The 23750-nt window shown below is 44.0% G+C and overlaps 1 protein-coding gene across 1 annotated transcript in view; it reads left to right on the forward strand.

Annotated features, from left to right (window-relative positions):
* Positions 1 to 23750, forward strand: part of SLC44A1 (solute carrier family 44 member 1) — a 353381-nt gene that overhangs the window by 288446 nt on the left and 41185 nt on the right. Inside the window, exons 11-12 of the mRNA XM_029604664.1 lie at positions 17448 to 17604; positions 17747 to 17830. Coding sequence (XP_029460524.1) covers positions 17448 to 17604; positions 17747 to 17830 — 241 coding nt within the window. The remainder of the gene's footprint in view (positions 1 to 17447; positions 17605 to 17746; positions 17831 to 23750) is intronic.

Genomic DNA, 23750 nt, shown 5'->3' on the forward strand with positions numbered 1-23750 from the left:
GCCTAGCAGCAGCAGTGGCTCATTTGCACAAGGAAAGTGTACACGTTTTTCCTTACCTAGACGACTGGCTCATCAGAAGCCAATCATAACAAGGAGCTCTCGTTTCTCTCAGGCGCACAATCAATGTGCTCCACTCGTTGGGATTTCTAATCAACTACCAAAAATCCCACCTCCTCCCATCTCATCTACTACAGTTCATCAGAGCAGAGTTGAACACCATAATGTCAAGAGCGTTCCTCCCGGAAGACTGGGCGGAGACACTCTCCTCCCTAGCAAACTCTGCGCTTAAAGAACCAGGTGACAGCACATCAGTTTCTAACTCTGCTTGGCCACATGGCCTCTACAGTTCATGTCACTCCTATGGCCAGATTAGCCATGAGAATAACCCAATGGACATTAAGATCACAGTGGATACAAGCCATTCAACCACCGTCGTCTCCAGTTCAAATCCCACCAACTACGTTCTTCTCTCCTCTGGTGGACGAACAAGAATAACTTGCGCAAAGGCCTACCTTTCAAACAACCGGTTCTGCAAGTAACTTTAACTACAGATCCATCCACCTTAGGTTTGGGAGCTCACACAGACAATCTCTAAACTCAAGATACTTGGACAAATCTTGAAGCAACCTTTCAAATCTTTCAACCTTTCAAAAAACAGACATATACAAGCTTGTTGCTAAGTTATTGTTAAATGTAAACCACGGTGATGTATTTCTTTACGTATTGCGGTATATAAAAACCCTTAAATAAATAAATAAATAAATTTTCCTGGAGCTTCGAGCTATATGTTATGCTCTACATGCGTTCAAGGACTGCCTTTCACACAAGACTGTTCTGATACACATGGACAACACAGTTGCCATGTGGTACCTGAACAAACAGGGAGGTACGGGCTCGTATCTCCTTTGTCAAGAAGCCGCACAGATTTGGGACTGGGCCCTGACACGTTCCATGTTTCTCCGAGCCACTTATCTGGCTGGCAGGCAGGCATTCACAACGTAGTGGCAGACCATCTCAGTCGGCAATTCCAACCTCACGAGTTGTCCCTGGATCCCTTAGTAGCGACCAGGATATTTCAACATTGGGGTCAACCAGCGATAGACCTCTTTGCATCCGAACTGATTCACAAAGTGGACAACTTTTGCTCCCTGCACAAACCGAGAAATCAATTGGTCAGCGACTCCTTTGCTCGCCCCTGGAACTCAGGTCTTCTATACGCGTATCCCCTGATACCGCTAATAACCAAAACTCTAGTAAAGCTACAACAGGACAAGGTGTCTATGATACTCATAGCCCTGTATTGGCCTCGATAAATGTGGTTCCCCATGCTTCTGGACCTCTCAATCAGGAAACCGATTCGCCTGGGTACAGCTCCCACTCTCATAACTCAAGATCAGGACAGGTTGCACCATCCCAACTTTCAATCCCTATCTCTAACATCCTGGATGTTGAAAGCTTGATCTTACAACCACTCAATCTTTCAACTAATGTCTCTCAAGTGCTTGTAGCTTCACGTAAGCCTTCCACACGAAAAAACTACAGTTTGAAGTGGAAAAGATTCACCACGTGGTGTGCACAGAAAAGTATTGACCCCTTTTCCTGCCCCATAACATCTTTGTTAGACTATCTCTGGCATCTTTCAGACTCTGGTCTCCAGACTTCATCAGTAAGGGTACATTTAAGTGCTATCTCAGCTTACCATCATACAGTAGGGTATGCAGCGATATCAGCGCAACCCCTTGTCAGTAGGTTTGAGATGTTTAATTCACCTTAAACCCCCTATACGGCCACCAGTCACAGAATGGGACCTTAATGTAGTACTAACAAGACTCATGCGTTCTCCTTTTGAATCCATGGATTCCTGCGATATTTAATTTCTGACATGGAAAGCTATATTCTTAATAGCTATTACATCTGCTAGAAGGGTTAGTGAGTTACAAGCACTTGTCACATACTCACCCTATACAAAATTCTTATATGACCGAGTGGTACTCCGTACTCACCCTAAATTCCTTCCCAAGGTAGTTATGGAATTCCACTTGAATCAATCAATAGTTTTGCCCACAATCTTCCCAAGACCTCACTCTCACCAGGGTGAGAGGGTTTTACACATCTTGGACTGTAAACGTGCACTTGCATATTACCTAGATCGCACTGCAGTCCATAGGAAATCCACTCAACTTTTTGTTTCTTTTGATAAGAACAAACTGGGTAAAGCAGTGGGCAAACAGACTCTCTCCAACTGGCTAGCAGATTGTATAGAGTTCTGCTATGAAAAAGCAGGCCTTCCTCTCCAAGGGCGAGTAAAGGCGCACTCAGTAAGAGCAATGTCAACCTCAGTAGCACACTATCATTCAATGCCAATAGCTGACATGTAAAGCTGCAACATGGAATTCTCTTCACACTTTTGCAGCTCATTACTGTTTGGACAAAGAAGGACAAGATTTAGCCTATGGACAATCTGTCTTAAAGAACTTGTTTCCACCATAATCCCAACTCTTTCTACATCCAACCTGCTGTGATTTAGGCTGCCTCAATTTTTCCAACAGTACTTCAGTGGTGGTCCACTACAAAATGACTCAGCCTATAGCTTGCTAATCACCCGTATGTGAGGACTAGCATCCTGCTTATCCTGGGATAAAGCAAAATTACTTACCTTGTAATAGGTGTTATCCCTGGACAGCAGGATGTAGTCCTCACGAAACCCACCTCCCACCCCGCGGAGTTGGGTCAGATACATTTTATTTTATTTTTGCTAACATTTATTGCTATGCACAAGACTGAAGGGAGACCCCTGTGACTCAAGGGATCATGGCATGCTGGGCATGCTCAGAGTGCCAGTCAAAAGTTTCTAGAAACTTTGACAGAAAGTTTTCCGTGATAGGGCTCCGTCAGTGACGTCGCCCATATGTGAAGACTACATCCTGCTGTCCTGGGATAAAAAGCAATTTTGCTTTTTATAAAGTTGGCTGATATACATGCGTACCTCATTATGAAAACACTTACTTATACACGTACTTCCAAACATCAGTTCACCAGGAGCTCCTCCAGTTGACCTATTGTCATATTTAATATCTATGACTTGATTAGAGTGTAAAAATATATGTGCATGTTTGATGATATATATACACATACTCAATTTATAAAATACATGAAAGAGGGCATACTTACAAAAACCTGCCCTGTATTTGCATAGAAAAAAAAGCATTTCAGACACTGGCTGGGTCAGTAACACACCAGTAAGCACATTGAGTTTCTCCAGAAGCGGTGCGAGGAGATCATTTTCAAAGCAGTTCAGCACATAAAGAGAGCATATATCATAGCAATTTTCAAAAGCCCATTTATGCTCATAAAGTCTGTTTACTTGCATAAAACATTTTGAAAATTAAGTGAAATTTCAAAGGAGTTAGGTGCGGAAATAATTTTGAAAAGCCCATTTACATGCATAAAAACTTTTGAAAATGACCCCTTTAATTTTCTGCATGGCAGCCACAGTATGCACATTCTGCTGGCCGCCTGAAAATTAGCTTACCAATCACAGAAGATACTTTTCTCCAAGGGGCAAGCAGGATGGAAGTCCTCACACATGGGTGACATCATCAGATAGAGGCCAATGTGGAAAACTTATGTCAAAGTTTCTAGAAACTTTCGTTGATGACCCCAGGGCCCTAGGACCATGTCGATCACTGATCCTCATGACGTTTGCATCCTGGGCCTGGGGGCATTGCATGACATCCGGGGTTGCTGCTTGTGCGCCCAGATGACCCTGAAGGGACGTCTGCTTTGACTTGACAAGATGGATCAGCTCTTCAGCTTGAAGAAGTCAGGCATCGGTGGCAGCATCATAGGACCTCAGAGCCACACCACTGGACACCTCACCATCGACATCGGCGGGACTGTCAGTGCTGTCAAGGTTGCTGGTGGATAGAGGTGCCAGAGACCAACCGTTGTTTATTTCCTCGGACAAGAATGTTGGGTTCATCATTCTCGACCTCAGCAGCGGGGAAGGACCCGCATCAACACCAGTCCCTATTGATGCATGGTGCCAGGCACAATGATGTACCAGCTTTTGCCACAGTGCCTCTGAAGCGACCCTGTGGAGAGGAGCACCCACCCTCTATCAGTGCTTGGGGTCTGTGACGGTCTCCACTGATCCTGGTGCCAGTGACTGATCCCCCCCTCGTGGGTCCGAAGAAGATCTGGCCATCCCTCCTTCCTCTCAGTCTGTGTTGGCATCAGCAACTTTTGAGGAGAGCTGGAGTGTTGATTCCAGCTGGCAGCAGAGTTGGTGCTGCAGGGATTCAGTTCTATGGCACCAGCTGCACCGGAGCTGGTACCACCGTCCTCACACCGCTTCTGGAGAAACTCAATGTGCTTACTGGTGTGTTACCAACCCAGCCAGCGTCTGTTCCTGGGACAGCACCGGTGACCATTGGGGCACTGAAGCCTCTTCCAACTGATACGGTGGTTGTCACAGGTTCCTCCAAGGAAAGAAGTTCCACGGAGGCCAGTGGAGATGCTGAATCCTATAGTCCCCCGTCCAGTTCCATCGATGCCTGCACCTCTGGACATAGGCCAAGCACCTAGGACCCCATCCCCTGTAGTTAAAGTGAGAATGAGCAAAGAAAGCCTCCGCCTGAGGACTTAACCATCGCAGATTTTGTGAAAGTGATGGAGGCCATCCCATTCCAGCTTTTGACGGAGGAGGATGCCAGGCACAAAATGCTTGATATCCTCCAGTTCGTGGAGCCTCCTAAGGAGATCGTGACTGTGCCAGAACACGAGATCTTTAAGGAGTTGCTGAGGATTTGGGAGTACCCACTCAGTAGCCCACATTAATAAGAAGGCAGACAGGGTTTATCTCATCCAGAAGACTGCCGGATTCAATAAGCATCAGCTGCCTCACCAGTTGGTGGTAGTCAACTCCATCCTCAAGAGGGCTAAGCACTCTCGGATCCATTCCTCGGCACCCCCGGGTAGGATCACAGCGCAATGGACGCTCTTGGGAGGAAGATGTTCCAAGGCACCATGCTTATTGCCCACATAGCTGCCTACCAGCTCTACATGAGCCAGTACTTGCGAGACATCTGGAAGCAAGTGCAGAAGGAGGCTGAGCAGCTGTCTCAACAGCAGCAAGACACCCTCATGTTGCTGGTGAACAAGGGTCTCAAAGTGCGAGAAACACAAGGTCCACGTGACATACAATGTTTTCAAGACTGCATCGGGGGTCTCTGCAGCGGGAATCGGAGCCCGCAGAATGGCATGGCTGCGGGTCTCAGATTTCCGACCAGAGGTACAGGAACGACTTGCTGACATGCCCTATCTGGAGAGAATGTCTTCGAAGGTAGAGTGATGGATGCTGTGGCCCAACTCCAGGACTACCATGAAACCCTCCAGCAACTCTCTGCCAGGAGGCTATTGAGGCTGGGGCCAAGGAAGTCTTTCGCCAAAGGAAGTACTATCCTCTGCCTTCTCTATCCTGTCAACACCATCAGAGCTTTCATGGCCATCCCAGGTAGCAGAGAGCTCCCAAGCTCCAGCCAGCTCCTCAATCAACTCCGGGGATGAGTTTTGACTGGGCCGTAGGGAGCATAAGCCAGTTGCCTGTATCCAGGACAATGGATCCTCTGGTTGGGGGTGGGCTGCGGTTCTTTGCGCACCAGTGGCCCAGTGTAACCTCAGACCAATAGATTTTGTCCATCGTCCGCCAGGGGTACAAATTAAATCTATTGGGTGTCCTGCCAAATTGCCCTCTATGCCCAATTTGCGGTCCGTTAGCACATCTTGAAGGTACTACAAACGGAGCTATCCTCCCTCTATGGGAGTGGAGGAGTAGCAGTGGGCTATGAACCAGGAGACCAGGGTTCGTATCCTGCTGTCACAGCTTGTGACCTTGGGCAAGTCACTTTACCCTCCATTGCCTCAGGTACAAACTTAGATTGTAAGCCCTCTGGGGATAGGGAAATACCTACAGTACCTGAATGGTAATCCACTTTGAAGCGCTGAAAAAAGTGCGAAAAGCGGAATATAAATATTAATTAATTAATTAATTAATTAAAATAAATCTTTATGGTCGAGCCCGTACCACCAGGGCAAATAGGTAGGGATTCTGCTCTAGGTACTTCCTAATTCCAAAGAGAACAGAAGGACTCTATCCTATCCTAGACCTGAGGGCCTTGAACAAGTTTCTTGAACCTTTTTTTTTTTTTTTTTTTAAGATAGTTTCCCTGGGTACCTTGATCCCCCTTCTGCAAAAAAGGGACTGGCCATGCTCCCTCGACCTAAAGGACACATACACTCATTTTGAGATCTCCGGTCACAGGCAGTATCCCCAGTTTATGGTAGGAAAACAGCACTTCCAGTACCACATGTTGCCATTCGGGTTTTCGTCCACCCGACAGGTTTTCACAAAATGCCTGGCCTTGGTGGTGGCGCATCTCCACAGGTTGGGTGTGCATGTTTTCCTGTATCTGGACAGTTGGCTGGTTGAGCACATCTCAAGCAGGGGCCTCTGAGTCCATGCGCTTGACCATTCAGGTGTTGGAGTCACTAGGGTTCGTTCTCAACTACCCAAAGTCCCATCTCAGTCTATCACTTCAATTGGACTTCATCGGAGCCCTGCTAGACATGGCTCAGGCCAAGGCCTTTTTGCTGCACCAGATGGCCATCACCTTGGTGACCATTGTGGCAGGAGTTCAACAGAGCCAGCAGTATCAACCTGGCACATGTTGAGGCTGTTGGGCCACATGACCATGACCGTCCACGCTACTCCCTTGGCTCATTTACACATGCGCAAAGCCCAATGGACCCGGAGGTCACAGTGGCACCAAACCACTCAGAGCCTCCAGGATTGTATCCAAGTCACCCCATCTGTCCAAGGGCTCCTTGTTCTGATGGCGGGTGCTTTCCAATCTGGAACAGGGGATTTCTTTTCGGAGTCTCCCTACTCAAATTGTACCAACCACGGATGCGTCCACCCTGGGGTGGGGAGATCATGTGCATGGGCTTGGCACCCAGGGACTGTGGTCCACTCTGGAACATTCTTGTCAAATCAACTTCCTGGAGCTCTGGGCGATCAGGTACATGCTATTGGCTTTCAGAATCAGCTGTCCAACAAAGTTATCCTGATCCAGACTGACAACGAAATAGCCATGTAGAATGTCAACAAGCAGGGAGGCACAAGCAAGAAGGAGTCTAGATCTGGTTGTAGGTCCTGACTCACAGGATGGTGCTCAAGGCCATGTACCTGGCCGGGACAGAGAATGTAGTAGCGGACAGACTAAGTCGAGCCTTCAAGACTCCATGAGTAGTCCCTGAACCAGGGGGTAGTGAATCAGCTATTCTGCCCCTGGGGAAGCCCAGACTTGCATCTGTTCACATTCACCTGCAATAGGAAGGTACCTCAATTCTGCTCCCTGTCCAGGTCAGATGGCAAACCAGCCTCAGACACACTGGCCCGTCATTGGGGCAAGGGTTTACTGTACGCATAATCCTTCTATTCCCTTAGTGGTGAAGACTCCCTTGAAGCTTCGCAAGGACAGAGGGACTGTGATTCTCATTGCCCCTCGTTGGTCGAGACAGATCTGGTTTCCATTCCTGTGGAAGTTGTCCATCCATAAACCAATCAATCTAGGGACTTCCCCAGATCTCATCACGTAAGATTAGGGCTGGCTACAGCATTCCAACCTCCAGATCCTGTTGCTCACAGCCTGAAAGGTGAGAGGTTCGTTCTGCAGTCACTTGATCTTTCTGAGGATGTGTCTCAGCTCCTGGTGGCTTCTAGAAAGCCTTGCACTAGAAAATCCTATGGACTGAAGTGGAGGAGGTTTCTGTGTGGTGGGAGCAGAAGGCCCTAGATCCATTCTCCTGCCCCACACAAAACTGGTTAATTTCCTTCTCTCTTTGCAGAAGTCGCAGAGATCCTCAAAAGAGTGGACATGCCTGAAAGTGTAGCAAGAATAAGTGACTTTGGAAAACTTGTGTTTGAAGGTTTGGCAGTTAGGATTCAAAGCCAAAAAGTATGGCATTGTGCATTTGGGGTATGGCAGGACAAAAGAATCGTATGCATTGGGAGGTGAAAGACTGACATGATAGTGTCTGATGATCTGAAGGTGGTAAAACAATGTGATTAAAGCAGTGGTTAAGGCTAGAGGGTTGCTGGGCTACATCAAGAGGCATAACAAACAGAAAAAAGGAGGTGATAATGCCACTATTCAGATCCTTGGTGAGGCTTACTGTGTTCAGTTCTAGAGACCTCATCTCAAAAAATGTAGAATGGAAGCAGTCCAGAGAAGGGTGACCAAAATGGTGTGAAGTCTGTATGGAAAGTCATATGAGATGAGACTGAAGGACTTTAATATGTAGGAAAGTCCGTCAGTCTGAAGGACCTTAATATTAAGGAAGGATTTGTACCTGAATCCTTAAACTGTTTCTGTAAAACAAGTCTTAAACATAACTTAGCTATTGATTTTAAAAACTATCGACCAATCTACCCTTCATTGCAAAAATTTTAGAAAAAATCGTTCCAAGGCAACTTCAAGATTTTATGGAACATTCTGTCCTTAATTCCCAACAATATGGGTTCAGATCTAGCCACAATACTGAAACTCCTTTATCCCTTTTTGACATTTTTAGGCGGGGTTTGATTCTGGCTCAGAATTTCTATTAGTGCTTTTAGATCTTTCCGCAGCTTTTGATACTAATGATCATAGTATTTCGCTGTGACGTCTTAAAGAAATAGGAATTACCGTATTTTTCGCTCCATAAGACGCACTTTTTTTCCCCCAAAGGTGGGGGGAAAATGTATGTGCGTCTTATGGAGCGAATATAAAAAAAAAACCAAACAAAAATCTAACAAACCCCCCCCCCCCCGACTCCCCCAAGATCTGCCGACTTAATTTCCTGCAACCCCCCACCCTCCTGACCCCCCCAAGACCTGCCGACTTAATTTCCTGCAACCCCCCACCCTCCTGACTCCCCCAAGACCTGCCAACTTAATTTCCTACAACCCCCCACCCTCCTGACCCCCCCAAGACCTGCCAAATGTCCCTGGGGGTCCAGGAGCGGTCCGGGAACGATCTCCTGGGCGTGGACCGTCGGCTGCCAGTAAACAAAATGGCGCCGACGGCCCTATGCCCTCACTATGTCACTGAGACCGACCAATAGCAGCGGTCGGTCTCAGTGACATAGTGAGGGCATAGGGCCGTCGGCGCCATTTTGTTTACTGGCAGCCGACGGCCCTATGCCCTCACTATGTCACTGAGACCGACCGCTGCTATTGGTCGGTCTCAGTGACATAGTGAGGGCATAGGGCCGTCGGCGCCATTTTGTTTACTGGCAGCCGACGGTCCACGCCCAGGAGATCGTTCCCGGACCGCTCCTGGACCCCCGCTGGACCACCAGGGACATTTGGCAGGTCTTGGGGGGGTCAGGAGGGTGGGGGGTTGCAGGAAATTAAGTCGGCAGGTCTTGGGGGGGGTCAGGAGGGTGGGGGGTTGCAGGAAATTAAGTCGGCAGGTCTTGGGGGGGTCAGGAGGGTGGGGGTTGTTAATTTAAAGGGTTGGGATGGGGTTTTTTTGGGGGGGGGGAGGGGTTCCCAGAGAAAGAAAAGTTTTCTGATCTGGGGAGTGGACCGAAATGGCCCTCCCCAGACCCGAAAACAAAATGGGGAGAAAAAAAAAAGCTATGCACTCCCCTAATTTGCTCCATAAGACGCCCAGACGCAGAGCCGGTTTTAGCACAATTTTTTTTTTTTTTTATTTTCCCCCTCTGAATCCTAGGTGCGTCTTATGGTCAGGTGCGTCTTATGGAGCGAAAAATACGGTAATAATACTGTCCTCAATTGATTTTCATCGTATCTCGAAGTTCAAAGTTAAGAGTTGTATGTTCAACAGTTCAATCGACTCTATTTAAGTCAAATACTAGTGTTCCACAAAGATCAGCCTCATTGTTCAATATCTACCATGCTTCAACTGGTCATATCTTTGCAGCGTTAGATGTAGAATATTGAATATTTGCGGTGAAATCCAGTTCTTTCTATTAGAAGATCATATACTGATGCACTTAAAGTTACTACGTGCTTAAAAAAACTCAATCTATGGCTGACGAATAATAGATTAGTCTTAAACATGTCAAAAAAATGCGATTTTATATTTAGTTAGGTCCATCAGAAAGCATGACCAAAAGATTGAATATAGATAGAGAAAATATTGCTTTCTGAAAAAGTCAAACTTGGATATCATTATGAATACCAAGCTTCCCCTCCGCCCACAGATTAAACAAGTGGTTGGATAAACTCCAGATGCTAAGGAGATTGCGCCCATTTTTTGATCTTAAAACACGTGCATATAATAACCCTCCGTTTATCTGCAGAGGCAGGTATTTTATATAAAATTGGCTGATGTATGCGTATAGCTCATTATGAAAATAATTTTGCATGTATTTCCAAATATTTATTCATCGAGATTTACATCTATTGACCAAGAACCTCACCAATTCACCCCCTCCCAATTCAAAACTACAGACAAAAGAGAAGTCAGATTTGGATTCTCTCTCTTGATTAGCAAATGAAAAAGTCTGCACGTTTGCTGATATATACTTGCACTCCGTTTATAAAATACCTAAATGTACGCGTACTTCCAAATTCCACCTCAGAACACTCTTGAAATGCCATCTTTGTGCGTGCATACTTTTCCATGCAGCAGTGGCAATATCTGCATACTTCCTCTTTTCTGAAAATTCAGTTATCACGCACAGAGGCTACGTACGCACGTTTATGCGATTTTTACATGAACAACCACTACCTAAGTCTTTGAAAATTACCCCTCCAAACACTAAACTGCTAATAGGACATATACAGATGCCAATAGTAAATGAAAAACCTAGATATACAGTAAAAGATTCTGCACAGCAAGTATTCCCAAGCTGTATTTGTGTACATTTGGTCTAAGCAAAAGTCTAATTTGAATATTTTGGTTACACTCCAAACCAGATGGGTTGAGGCCCTTGAGCCAGAAATGTAACGCCTCTGTTAAAGGAAAAATGTTTCACTTTTAAACAATTTCGCTAGCCCAGTAGCTCCACTGGTAAAGCAGTAAAATTAATTTCCTTCTCTGGTATGAGCTCTACGTTAATTAAATCCAGCATTAATTATTTCTGGAAGACAATTTTCAGCTAAGGCTAGGGTCATCCAAAAAAAAAAAACCAGCAAAGTTATTTTCATGATGAAAATCTGTTATCTGCATGCTTTCAGTCTGTGAGCATTAATCTTCCAGATAGCAATCTTGTCTTGCTTAAACGTGTGCCGTGAGATAACTGTGCAAACGATTTGTAAACTCCATATCTCTCTGCAGCAGATGTGCATCGGAGAGGGAATGCAGATTGATTCAATAGAAACAGAATCTGCTGACAGCTGTACAAGCTGATTTTTTGTTCTGGGCACACTGCTCTCCATAAGCAGCCACATTTCCTAACACTGTGGGCATCTTTTTTTTGTGTCATGGCACACCCAGCACAGAGTTCACATCATTGTGGTACACCATCACCTTCTCTATTATCATTTTGTTTTCATCGTCTCTTCCTCACCTTCCCTTCCTTCTTCCCCTGCCCCCTCCAGGCATCATCATCATTTCTCTTCCTCTCCCCTGGCATCACCTTCTCTTCCCTGCTTTCTCTTCCACTCCCAGGCATCATCATCAACTTCTCTTCCCTCTCCCCCTGGCATCATTACCACCTTCCCTTCCTTGTTCCTCCATTCCCTTATCACCACCTTCTCCTCCATTTCCTCTCTCCCCTCCCTCCCCCAGCATTATCACATTCCCTCTTCCTCCAACCCTCTCATTAAACTCTGGTGGTATTCTGTTCCCGTCCCTTCTCCAGCCCCCTGCATCAGCCTTCTTCCTTCTTCCTCCACTTTCCAACACATCATCACTTTCTCTTCCCTTCCTTCTACTTCCACCCCCTTGCATCAATATTGCCTTCCTTTCCCTTTCCCCTGGCATCACCTTTTTTTTCCCCCTTCACTCACCCCCATCCCTGGATCATCACCTTCTCCTCCCTTCTCTCTTTCCCACCCCCTGGCGTCATCACCCTCTCTTTCCTCTCCCCCACCTCCTGGCACTAATACCATCTCTTTCCTTTGCTCTCCCTGGCATTATCATCACTTCTCTTTCTTCCTTTCCCTGAACCCACTCCCTGGCATCATCACCTTCCCTCTCATCCACCCCCTCCTGGAATTATCAAATCCCCTTCTGTTCCCTCCACCCCACTGGCATCATCACCTTCCCTTCCCAATCACACCTCTTGGCACCTCCAGATTTCCTTCCCTTCACAGCCCTTGGCACATTCAGCTGTACTTTCTCTCTCCTATGTCCTGGATCTGGTAGAGTCTGTGAGCAGTGCTTATCCAGTGGCGCTGCTTCCTCCTCTGCTGACTTCTCCCCTGCAGTCTGAACTGTAGAGTGCCAGCAGGTCTCGCAGAGGAGAAAGCAACAGCAACAAGTAAGCACTGCTCTCTGACACCTGCCCTCCCAACCCTGCTGGCAGAGGGATATCCTGCAGGCCAGGAAGGAAAGAAAATAAAGATTCAGCTCCTTCCTGTCGGGACTTTTTTTTTTTTTCACCTACACTGCAGCACACCGGTTGGGAAACACTGTCCTAAAATAGTCTCTGCTGCTATAATACTGCTAAAATAATGCACTTTATCTCTCTACTCTATGGTCTTTCTCTACCATCTACATGATGGTAGAGAGAGACCAGACAGCCTATCCAGTCTGCCCATCCATACCGACTGTTCAGCTTTATAATCCCTGCCACTCCCTCTGAGATCCTTTGTGCTTGTCCCATTCTTTCTTAAATTCAGATACTGTCCTCCTCTCCACTTCCACGGGGTTCCAGGCATCCATCACCCTCTTCTGTAAAGAAATTTTCCTTAGGTTACTCTACAATCCTACCCCCTTTCACCCTCATCCCCCATCCCTTGTTATAGAGCCTCCTTTCTGTTTAAAGAGGAAATATGGAAAAAAGGATTTGCACTCACAAAGAGGGGAGTAGCTGGCTTGTTACGGTGGTTACTACCCCAAACCAAATAAGCCTGATACTTCACTTTCAATGCATATCCAGCATAGTTCTCTGCTTCAACGGCAGGGCTGAAGAAAAACTGATACTTCACACATCCAGCAGAGCTCTCTACTTCAACGGCAGGGGAGAAGAAAAAAGGGTTCGCACTCACAAAGCGGGGAGTAGCTGGCTTGTTACGGCGGTTACTACCCCAAACCAAATGTGCCTGATACTTCACTTTCGATGCATATCCAGCATAGCTCTCTGCTTCAACGGCAGGGGAAAAGAAAAACAACCAATAAGGGCTGTATAACATAGTCTGGGTAAAACAAATAAGCATGGGTGTAGCTTGCTTATTGCGGCGGTTACTACCCCTACTACCCCTAACTAATCAAGCTAGACATTTCACTTGGATGCAGCTCCATCACTGCTCTCTACATTAATGGTGGGGGTGGAAGGGAAATAGAACCAAGAGCTAAGAGAAACAGATAAGTATGAGAGAAAAAATGTGTGAGGCTTGCTGGGCAGACTGGATGGGCCGTTTGGTCTTCTTCTGCCGTCATTTCTATGTTTCTATGTTTCTATAAGGCTGTTTCTACTGCATGGAAACCTTGGTCCATTGCGATCTTTTTCGTGATAGCAAGTTCTTGTAAGAGATGATATTCAAAAAAAAAAGCTGAGCTCCTAAGTTTAGGCACCTAAATTAAGAAACCTGTTTTCAGCAGAACTTAGGAACCTAAGAGGATAACGTGAAAAACTGCTCGCGTGCACCCATATAAGCATGTAACTAGACACACACAAATTTACTACTCTATTTTGTAATCTGCGTGCAAATGTATGCACAGGTAATAAAATATGAGTACAAACACACACGTGCATGCTCTCGCGTATGTAAGACTTGCGCAAGTTCAGACTTATCTGGAAAAGTAGTGACGCTTATTCGGATAAGTTCAGATTTATGCAGCTAAGTCGCAGCACTTAACCGGAGAAGTCTGAAAAACGCTACCTGTCCGTCTAATTAGCACTTTTCTAACTTATCCAGATATGGAAGATAGCCGGATAAGTCTAAAAGAAAAGGACTATTTATGCAAATAAGTTGACATTTGTCCATCTAAGTAGTGGCAAAGGCGCTATTTAGCTGGTTAATTTGGAATTTAGCTGGATAAGTGTGTGCAAATGATATACTTGTGTATTTATACTTTGAATTTTAATGCGACACACAAATAGACTTTTCTCACGTAACTTAGATGCATTCATCCCCGTAAGTTGGCTTTTACACGCGTAAGTCGGGATATTATAACATGCATGCAGCAATGAAATTACCAGTTTTCCCAATTAGTCTACCCGTTCCCCAGTCCATCTGCAGCTTGTGGAGATTTTCCTGGCTCTTCGGCCTGAAGTCCTCCCCTGGCACCCAGTCATTTTTTCACTTTTGACATGTTTACAGTCACTTAAACCAGATACTGAGCAGGAAAAACGTGCAAGTAAAAGACTTACGCATGTCACTTTGGTAGGTTGTAAAGTAGCAACTCAATGCACGTAAATGTTGGTCACTCCCCAGAATGCCCTGGCCCGCCTGTTTTTTGCAAGCTCCTTTACTTGCAGTCCCTGATATGTTGCGGTTTTTAAAATAGTGTATATTTGCATGCATGCTGTTTGACGTGTATATATGTTCTGTTTTTAAGTGCATCGTTTGAAAATTCAGTTGTGTTTTCACGTAAATGTAGGCCTGCAGTGCGTTTGCCTGGATTTAGGCCCCCAGGTTAGGTGCCTGGCCTGGTGCTGAAAATCTGTGCTAAGCTAGCTCCTAACTTTGTTTCCCTGACCTAACTTTGCCACTGTAGGTACCCAATGCTTACATTCCTAAATTTAGAATGCTAATGAAACTTTAAATTTAAGGGCTCAACCTTAGCAAATTTTCAAAAGGGCCAATTTAGGAGCCTAAAACCAAAGGTTAGGAACCCAGTTCCTTTGAAAATTGGTCTCATAGTGCTTGGGGGGGGGGGGGGGTAATTTTCATTGGCATTTTCACGGGTAAAACCGCTTTACCCTTGGAAATGGCCTGTTATAAACTTGCCTGCCCAATATGTGGTTAAACTTGCGTACGTATGGCCTGTCTGTGCATGAATTTACCCAAACCAAGAGGAGGTGGTGTTGAGGGTGGGGGTGGGGAGGGGTTGGCACTTGAACGCTTACTTTTGCATCTTCCAAAGTATGCACATAAAATTTGCTTACAAATTTCTTCATACTTAACAATAGGTGTAAATTGTATGTGAGGGCAAAATTGCCCTCAAAGTGTTAAGCTTCTTGGAAGGGGTTTTGTACTAAGGGTGCAGTGTGCTCGCAATTGACAAAAAAAAAATACAAAATCAAGGCAGAAGGTAATGTTGGGAGTATCAACCGTACTTGGGGAAAGTCAAGATTAAATATAGGAAAGCGTGATAACAATCTTATGGTCCGCTTCAGTAAATTAATTTTTTGGCACGGAATTCATGCAAAATATCTTTATTGTCAAATGGCTCCTTTTGTCAAGTCTTAAATAAGTCAAGCGTTTGTACGTCTGTCTCAGCACTTCTCTGAATGGTTTGGCCGTGTTGCTTCTCGTCGCTCCTGTCGCAGTCTATGGGAACCGTGTCGGGGGACGTACAAATGCTTGATCTGTTTAAGACTTGACAAAAGGAGCCTTTTGACAAAACAGATATTTTGCATGAATTTTGTGCCAAAGAATATTTTACTGAGGTGGACCCTAAGATTAACATGCTTTCCCATATTAAAAAATACATACTACAGTATATGAAAACAAGATGGGTTTCTTTGCAAATACTGGGGAAATAACTCACTTGGAGAAAGCAAAAGTGAGTGATTGGAAGCCTCTGTGGATTGTTAGTGCGTGTGCACTTTTTTTATCCCAAAGTTTCCAAGTGAAATTTAGAAACAGAAAGGTTATTCATTATGTTAAGTTGGTCTCCTTCCCAAATATCCTAGAACACAAAGGTTAACATCAAGACTGGAGCCAGCTAGCATCCTAGTTGTTGCTCATAGCAATAACACCAACCACTGAGTGGACCTGCAAAAGCTAAGCTGTCTTTTTCACTCAGAGAGATGGGCCCTAAAGCAGGAGGTCTCCTGCATCATTTGTCTGTATCCCACATGCGAGCGATGCTGAAGACCTCACTGTGCACTTGAGAGCATGACAGAGCTCAGTTGTGCTGCATAAAAGGATGTGTGAGTGGGTTGGATACTCATACTAAAGAAGATAAGGTTAAGCCAGTAGCATTGGGTGGGTGAGGGGTTGGTAATAAGCGATTGGGCCCAGCCATGTCAGAGTGACACGTGCAGCCAACTCCGGCTGAAACAGCATGGAAAACTTGCTAGGACGGTTAGGAGGTGTAGGAGGGTTAAGAGCCTTGTTGGGGTGGGAGTTTGGGGGAGGGAGGAGCAAGGAGTAGCAGACAAGTTTAGAAGAAGAAAGTATGAAACAAACTTCCATGTTTGCTCTTATGTCTCTTACTCAGTTCCTTGCTCTCAACCTCATGCTCTCTGTTCCCTTTGCTCATGCTTAACTCTAATGACATGCTTACTGTCCCCTAACTTTCCAGTTACACACTTGGAGGGGAGTCCCACACATGCTGTGTACCCTTGTTCACTCACTGCACTAACCCCATGACCCAGTATTGTTCTGACATTTACTGTCTTACCAAGACTTAATTTCCCTGAGGTCATCAATGCAACCTTAATCTGACAGCCTGCCCTTATCCTAGATGGGAGGGCTTCAGTGTCTAGTGTTGGCAGTCTGATGCCATTTATGAATATGAATTTTTGAATATAAAGTGAAGTAGACCCTGTGTATCTCTTGTATTGTCTCTTACATAGGTCTGCCAGCTTCCTCGGGGAGTTCCCATGCCCTGCCTGTAATATCTCAATCCTCCCTGCCAGCACCAACCCCACCTTCAATTCCCAGCTCACCCCACGTTGCCTTTTATTCATAGGCTAAGTTCTGCACTCAAGGCAGGGCACATCCCCTTTCAGTGGGTAACCTGCATGGAGCCGCAGTTACTAAACTAAAAAGAAATCTTGCTTGGCAGACTGAATGCAGCATTTTGGTCCTTTATCTGCTGTCATTTACCATGTTACTACGTTACTTCTAATATTACTCAGACTGCTAGCTATTCTCAGAGCAGTACTTGGGCTCTTGCTCTCCCTGGGGCAGTGAACAAACACTTCTAGCCCAAGAAGAGCAGGTTTTGAAGCTCAGCAGGGCACTAACCACTGGGCCGTGGAGCTCTTCCATGCTGCCCTTCACCACACTGCTGCTGTCTTGTTGCATTTGGTCCTTTTGTGTGTGTTTGTGTGTGTGTGTGATATCTGTGTTTTTGGATCACTTCCTACAGGGATAAGAGGCAGCTGCCGTTTACGCCTATTCTGGTGTCAATAAATCGCCTCCTTCGTTACCATGTGGGAACAGTGGCAAAGGGAGCGTTCATCATCACCTTGGTGAAGATACCACGCATGATCCTCATGTACATTCATAGCCAGCTGAAAGGAAAAGTAAGGGAACAGTGGCCTTGCAGCTCTGTAATCATTTGAATATGCAGCCTGGGAACTTTTGTGATTATGTTCCTGCAGAGAAATCTGCTGGGATTGTTTGGTTTGGCCTGTTCTTATTATTCTTATGTATATGATTCTCTAGGAAGGTGCCTGTGCGCGCTGCATGCTGAAAGCTTGCATCTGCTGCCTGTGGTGTCTGGAAAAGTGCCTGACCTATCTAAATCAGGTAAGACTTGAAAAGCCCTCTGCAATTTCTCTTGAGCCTTTCTGTTGTCAGAAAACCTATGTGGTTTTTAAGGACCTCTCTCCATGTTGCGAGGATTTGTCTGCTGGTATTGTAGCATAGCTGTCACCTTATTTCAAGAAGCACCCAGAACAAAGGTAACAAATGAGTATTGCTGTGAATGAGGAAGCAGTGTAATGCTCTTAACATTTTTCCTTTTGTGCTGTTCTTAAATAACAATGCATTCGTTGTCTGTAAAACTAGGGCATCTTTAATTCAGTTTCTCCTTTTGTGTTGATAACCCTTTATTTTGATCTTACTGCCTTTGCTTTGTTGCTGTCTTCTTGCTTTTCTATGTTCTGTTCAACTTCTAATCTTGTTTTCCTGCTTTCATTTTTTTTCTCTTCTGTCACTTTCCCTTTATCCTTGTCTCTTCCCCTCCTTCTGTGTCTCACTCTCCCTCTTCATCTTTTGACTTACATTGCCCTGTCCGTCCCATTTTGTGTGTGGTGTTTGTCTGCGTGTCTTTTTCCTCTTCTGTCTGTTTCTAGCATTAGGTGTTGGGCAGCAAGAAAGCAACCACCTGGTTAAAAAAAAAAGCATACCTAGACTGCTAGTTATGTATTTATGCTTATGCTCTGGCAGGCTTAGCTTTAGGCACCAGCAAATAGGCAGCTGCCTAAGGCACCAAATACCCAGGCCTAAGAGGTGTCTACTACCACTTGCTTTAGGGCTGTGCACTGGTGCTGCTTCAGAGTGGCTCCACTAAGGCACTCCAGTACTCTCCCCTTGCTCTTTGATCTCTGGCCCTGCCCATTGGTGCCAAAATCTTAAATCCAGCCCTGTGATCTGGGCCATCTTTATTGGTCTCTGTATTTCAACCTGTTGGAGCCACTGTTTTGCTGATGTCAGTACACCCTTCCCTCTCTCCCTGCTTTCTGTCCTTTTTATACAAAGGTTGACCCCTGAAGCAGGGGTGGGAGCTTCTGATGTGCTTGTTTATTTAGGGAGAAGAGCTGTCTATCTGTCCGACATAGATCTGTGTTTTGTTTGATGCTGCATCGGAGAAGGCTTCACAAGCAAGCAGCTGGCAGGACGTCTTGTTCAGCTCAATCATCATTGGACACAGCTATAGATAATTGAGGTGAACCCGACAACCTGTCAGCTGCTTGCCTTGAAGCCTTCCCTGATGAAGTATTAAGTGAAACAAGGATCTGTATCAGACCAATAAACAGACTATTTATTGACTTATTTATTTATTTGACTAACATATACTGCCTGACAACATTTCCAAACAGTTTACGTGTCACACACATAATTTGAAATAAGATATAAAACAAAAGAACATAAATATAAGCAAACCATACAAATGAAACAATATTAATAAATAACCAACATAAAATTAGCAATAAGCAAGAACTAAGGATTAAAAACAAATGACATCAAATTTGCCCTCTGCTATGTGGCTATCAATATGATATTGCTCATATGATAAGCTTTCTGGAATAAGTATATCTTGACCAACTTTCTGAATTTCAATAGAGCTTGCTCCTCTCTAATTTTTTTTTAGACAGCATATTCCAGAAGAGAAGGCCTTGGAAATAAAACAAGCGTTCTCTAGATTAATCCAGTTGAATTTGTTTAAAAGAAGGAAAAGTTAAAAAAAAAAAACAAAAAACCCTGAGAGGCAAACCTCAAAGTATGCGTTGCTTGATACTTTTAATGCTATTTTAAAATTGTAAGAGACCAATCCAGTAAGTCCTTTAAAAACAAGTAAAAGTGTTTTGAACACAATTCTCCATCTGCTGGAAAGCCATTGTAGATGAGAGTTTAGGCATAATGTGTTCACGTAAAGCGGTACCAGTGATAATGCAAGCATCTGAGTTCCGTACATACTGAAGGGCAAATAAGGAAGTTTGTGGCAAACTAAGATACAAAATGCTGCAATAGTCTAATCGGGATAAAATCAGTGCTAGCATAACATTTTGCAGATTAAGCATGTCAAGGTAGAGTTTTAATCTGCTTAGCATTCGTAGTTTGAAAACAGCGCCCTTAACCACCTTATTAATGTGAAGGCGGCGAGGCAGACATGTATCCATGGTATCTCCCAAATTATGTATCTGGTTTATTAAATATCAGCCAAGTTAATTTTTATTGTGCAAACAAAAAATGCACAAAAAATCAAAAGTTATGGGAACTATGATTAGAATTTTGAACGAAGGCTGTGAATTTAGTTAAAAATCAGAACACTTATTTATTTGCATGCATTTTATATATTCCTCACAATCCTAAAATAATAGTACTCAACGGATCACAAAGTACAAGAACATAAGTTGCTTTACTGGGTCAAACTGAGGGTCCATTAAGTTCAGCATCCTGTTTCCAACTGTGGCCAATCCAGGTTACAAGTACTTGGCAAGATCCCAAACAGTAAATAGATCCCATGCTACTAAAGTTGGTAATAAACAGTAGCTATTCCCTAAGTCAACTTGATTAATAGCACATTCACAATATATAACACAATAGTACAAAAATAAATACAACAAAATAGGCATACATAAAATGTGTTTAAAACCAAAAATAATTAATTGAAAAGCTTCTCCAAAATAGAGGGCCTTGATCTTCTTTCTAAAAGGTTTGGAGTCTTATTCAGCGGGATAAACTTGGAGAGGCTCTTCAATTAATTTTATTTTCGGTTTTAAGTATATTTGAATATAGCTGTTTTTGTTGTAAGTTATCCGGCCTTGTGTGGCCAGATAACTTGCTACTTACCCGGATATCTTCAAAAGATATCCAGGTAAGTGCCACTTTTGCCAGGAAAGCCCCCCCAAGAAATAAAGGGGCCTATGACCCGATTTTTTTTCTTTCTCCTCACGTAATCCTAAAGTTGCCCTAGCTGGCTTTTTATCCCCCAGCCCACATCTTAAAATTTCATAAAGCTGCTGCATACCACCCACTCCCGACAAACCTTTGTTTACACCAACTGGCGAGGCCAGGTCCTTCACCCACTTGCAGAGCTCAAATATCCACGCCAGGAGCGGGGTCAGCACTCACCTGCTCCTGGCGAAATCCAGTGCAGCTTCTGACAAATCCCCCCTCCCCTCTCTCCCTGCCCGAAACGGGATTTGCGATATTTATCGAAAATCCCATTTCGGGCATAATGAGCAGCATAACGCCAGGAAAAAAGATGTACTTATTTCCGGCGTTAAATCCTACAATAGCATACGCTATCGCACTCAACATTAAGCACCCCTCATTTTCATAAACTCCACTCATCTCCTCCCATTTGACTAAATTTTTTAAATCTGCATACACATCTCGCGATGCATTATTTATCGCATGCATTATGGCATTATTGCGGGCGTTAGGGCCCTAACATGATTTGATGAATGACCCCCTTAGGTCCCTAGCTAAGACCAACATAAACCACAGATAGAGCTGTCACAGAAATCACATTGACCACACTGATGAGGTCCCCATTATTGGTAATGTCCTTGTTATAAATGAAGAAAATCTGCTCTACCAATCTGGTTGCGAATGTTGCACTCCCGTGTGCCAACTATCAAAGGTCTCTCAGAAAATACATCATAAATTCATAAAATATGCCAGTGTATGAAAAAGATGGCCACTATGACTGATGACTTATTTGAATAGCAAAGAACACAGGTAAGATTAGGAACATTTTTTGGTTGAGTGTATTGGAGCAATAGCTCATGATTAGCATACAAAACCTGGTGGAAAGCTTTCTTTAATATGGGAACTTGAATACCCATGATCCTGAAATCGATGAGTTGGCATTTGAGCTTGAATTATAAATTCATCAACTATAGAATACAAGTGTCTTGACCTTAAGTATTGGCCAATAGAAAGAACTTGACGTAGTCTTCTTGGATGGTAACTATCATAGTGCAATAAATTGTTATGAACAGAAATGTTCTGGTATAAAATGGTATTTTTGTATGTCCTATTTTATGAAATAAAAATATCTAGATATACAATTTGATACTGATGACAAGTCATAATGAATTTCAAATTAGAATCCTGAGAAATCAACCAATTATGAAACGGGTTCAACTGATGGATTGAATTTTTACAGATAAAGAATACATCATTAATATATCTGTGCCAACTCATTTAAAAACCTGATGGGAACTGACAGATTGTCACTGGGCTGCCAGTGGAAGTAGTACAGCAGGGCAGGGTAAACACTTTTCAATCCCCGCAGACTGAGGCTTTTTTAATAATGTTGTTGGAGGACAAGGTACAGTAGTACCTGGATAGGAGGAGATCCTGCTAAGACCTGAAATCATTACGCTCATTACAGTTTGGGCAGTTCTGGCTGCTTAAGACCATTAGTAGGAATTATTTGATATTGAAAACTTTTTTGCTTCAAGTAGTGAAATTCAGGCCTTGAACCAAAAGAGCATTATGCCTAAGCACTCAGGGAGATTAGTGGCTGATGAGGCCAAGGTGGAGGAATTGCAGAAGATTAACTAATTTGGCCCCAATACAAGATAAAAATGTTGTGCACCAGATGTTATGCTCAGAACAATTGGATTTTGTACCATATGCAATAAAGATGATCAGCTTGTGTTCATTTAGAGATTCATTGAAGTGTTCAATTTGACAAAGATTTCCTAAATATTTCCACATAACTCTATGATGCAGAAGCAGGCATTGGGGTCGCTGACAGTAAAGGTTAAAATAGCAGTCTGTTGTTTTATATTGTTGAAAACTAATTATAAAATGAAAGAATTTAATCATAAAATTGGTGATGAGATCCCCTGCAACAAGGATTCATCTCCTGAATTTCTGCCAACCAACCCATCTGCAGTACTCCCTTCCCTGGTTTGCAGTTAACTACTGGCTGGCCTTGAACTCTGGTGCCCTATGGGTTTCTGGGCTCACTCTTCCTGGCCTCTAAAGGGGTTGCCTTCCAACTAAGTTTACTTAAGAAATGTGTGTGTTGTCTATGTAAGTTAGCTGTTCTGTGATTGGCAGAGAGGAAGCCAGTAAAATGTTAAGAGATGCCACAATACTACATAACAAACATGAAAATGTTTAGTTCAAAACGTTTTTACCAAGACATAATCACATATAATAAAAAAATAACAATCCTATATTTAAAAACCCACTTCCCAACTAGGACCCTAGTTTCAACGACTAAAATGTCGTCATCTTCAGGGGATGACCCAGCCCTTAAACACTTCTCCTAAAACTATCCTACGTATTCTTTAATAAGCATATCCCGTTATATGTTCAGCCAGAGTCCTGACAGCAGTATCATTTCTGCAATTTCTTCTTTCTAGCCTATAACCTTGGAAGAATTGGAGAACAAGCTCTAAGGGCAGATTGCTTCTAGAAATTTGTTAGACCCCCCCCCCCCCCCCCCCCTACCCTGCTAGCTTGATTAAAGCTGCCAAGAATACTCTGGTGGCGGTGCTTGCTACAGTGATGAACAAGTCTTTTGGTGAAGGTTACTTGTCTCCAGTTCTGAAGAAGGCTATTGTATGTCCTTATTAAGAATCTTTCCTTTAGACCTTGTTGATTTGTTTAGTTATCATCCAGTTTCCACACTCCCTTTTGGGGACAAACTAATTGAACAGGCTGCTCTTTTTCAGTTATACGGTTTTTCAGATGAACATGCAATTTTAGATTTTAATCTGACATCCACAAGGAGCACAACACTGAGACCTTATTGGTTACTTTTCTGGATTCCTTCTAGATCTTTGCGGACAAGAGATTTGGTTTTGTTGTTATTGTTTATGGATATTTCCTCAGCATTCGATACGTTAAGACATTCTATTGTGTCGGATTGTTTAAGAACACTTGGTTAGGTCCTCTGGTCTTACAATGGTTTCACTCTGTTTTGCAGGCTGTTCACAACAAATCCAGTTGGGTGATAACCATTCTTCTTGGACAC

The sequence above is a fragment of the Rhinatrema bivittatum genome, chromosome 1 (genome assembly GCF_901001135.1).
Source record: "Rhinatrema bivittatum chromosome 1, aRhiBiv1.1, whole genome shotgun sequence".
Taxonomy (NCBI): Eukaryota; Metazoa; Chordata; class Amphibia; order Gymnophiona; family Rhinatrematidae; genus Rhinatrema; species Rhinatrema bivittatum.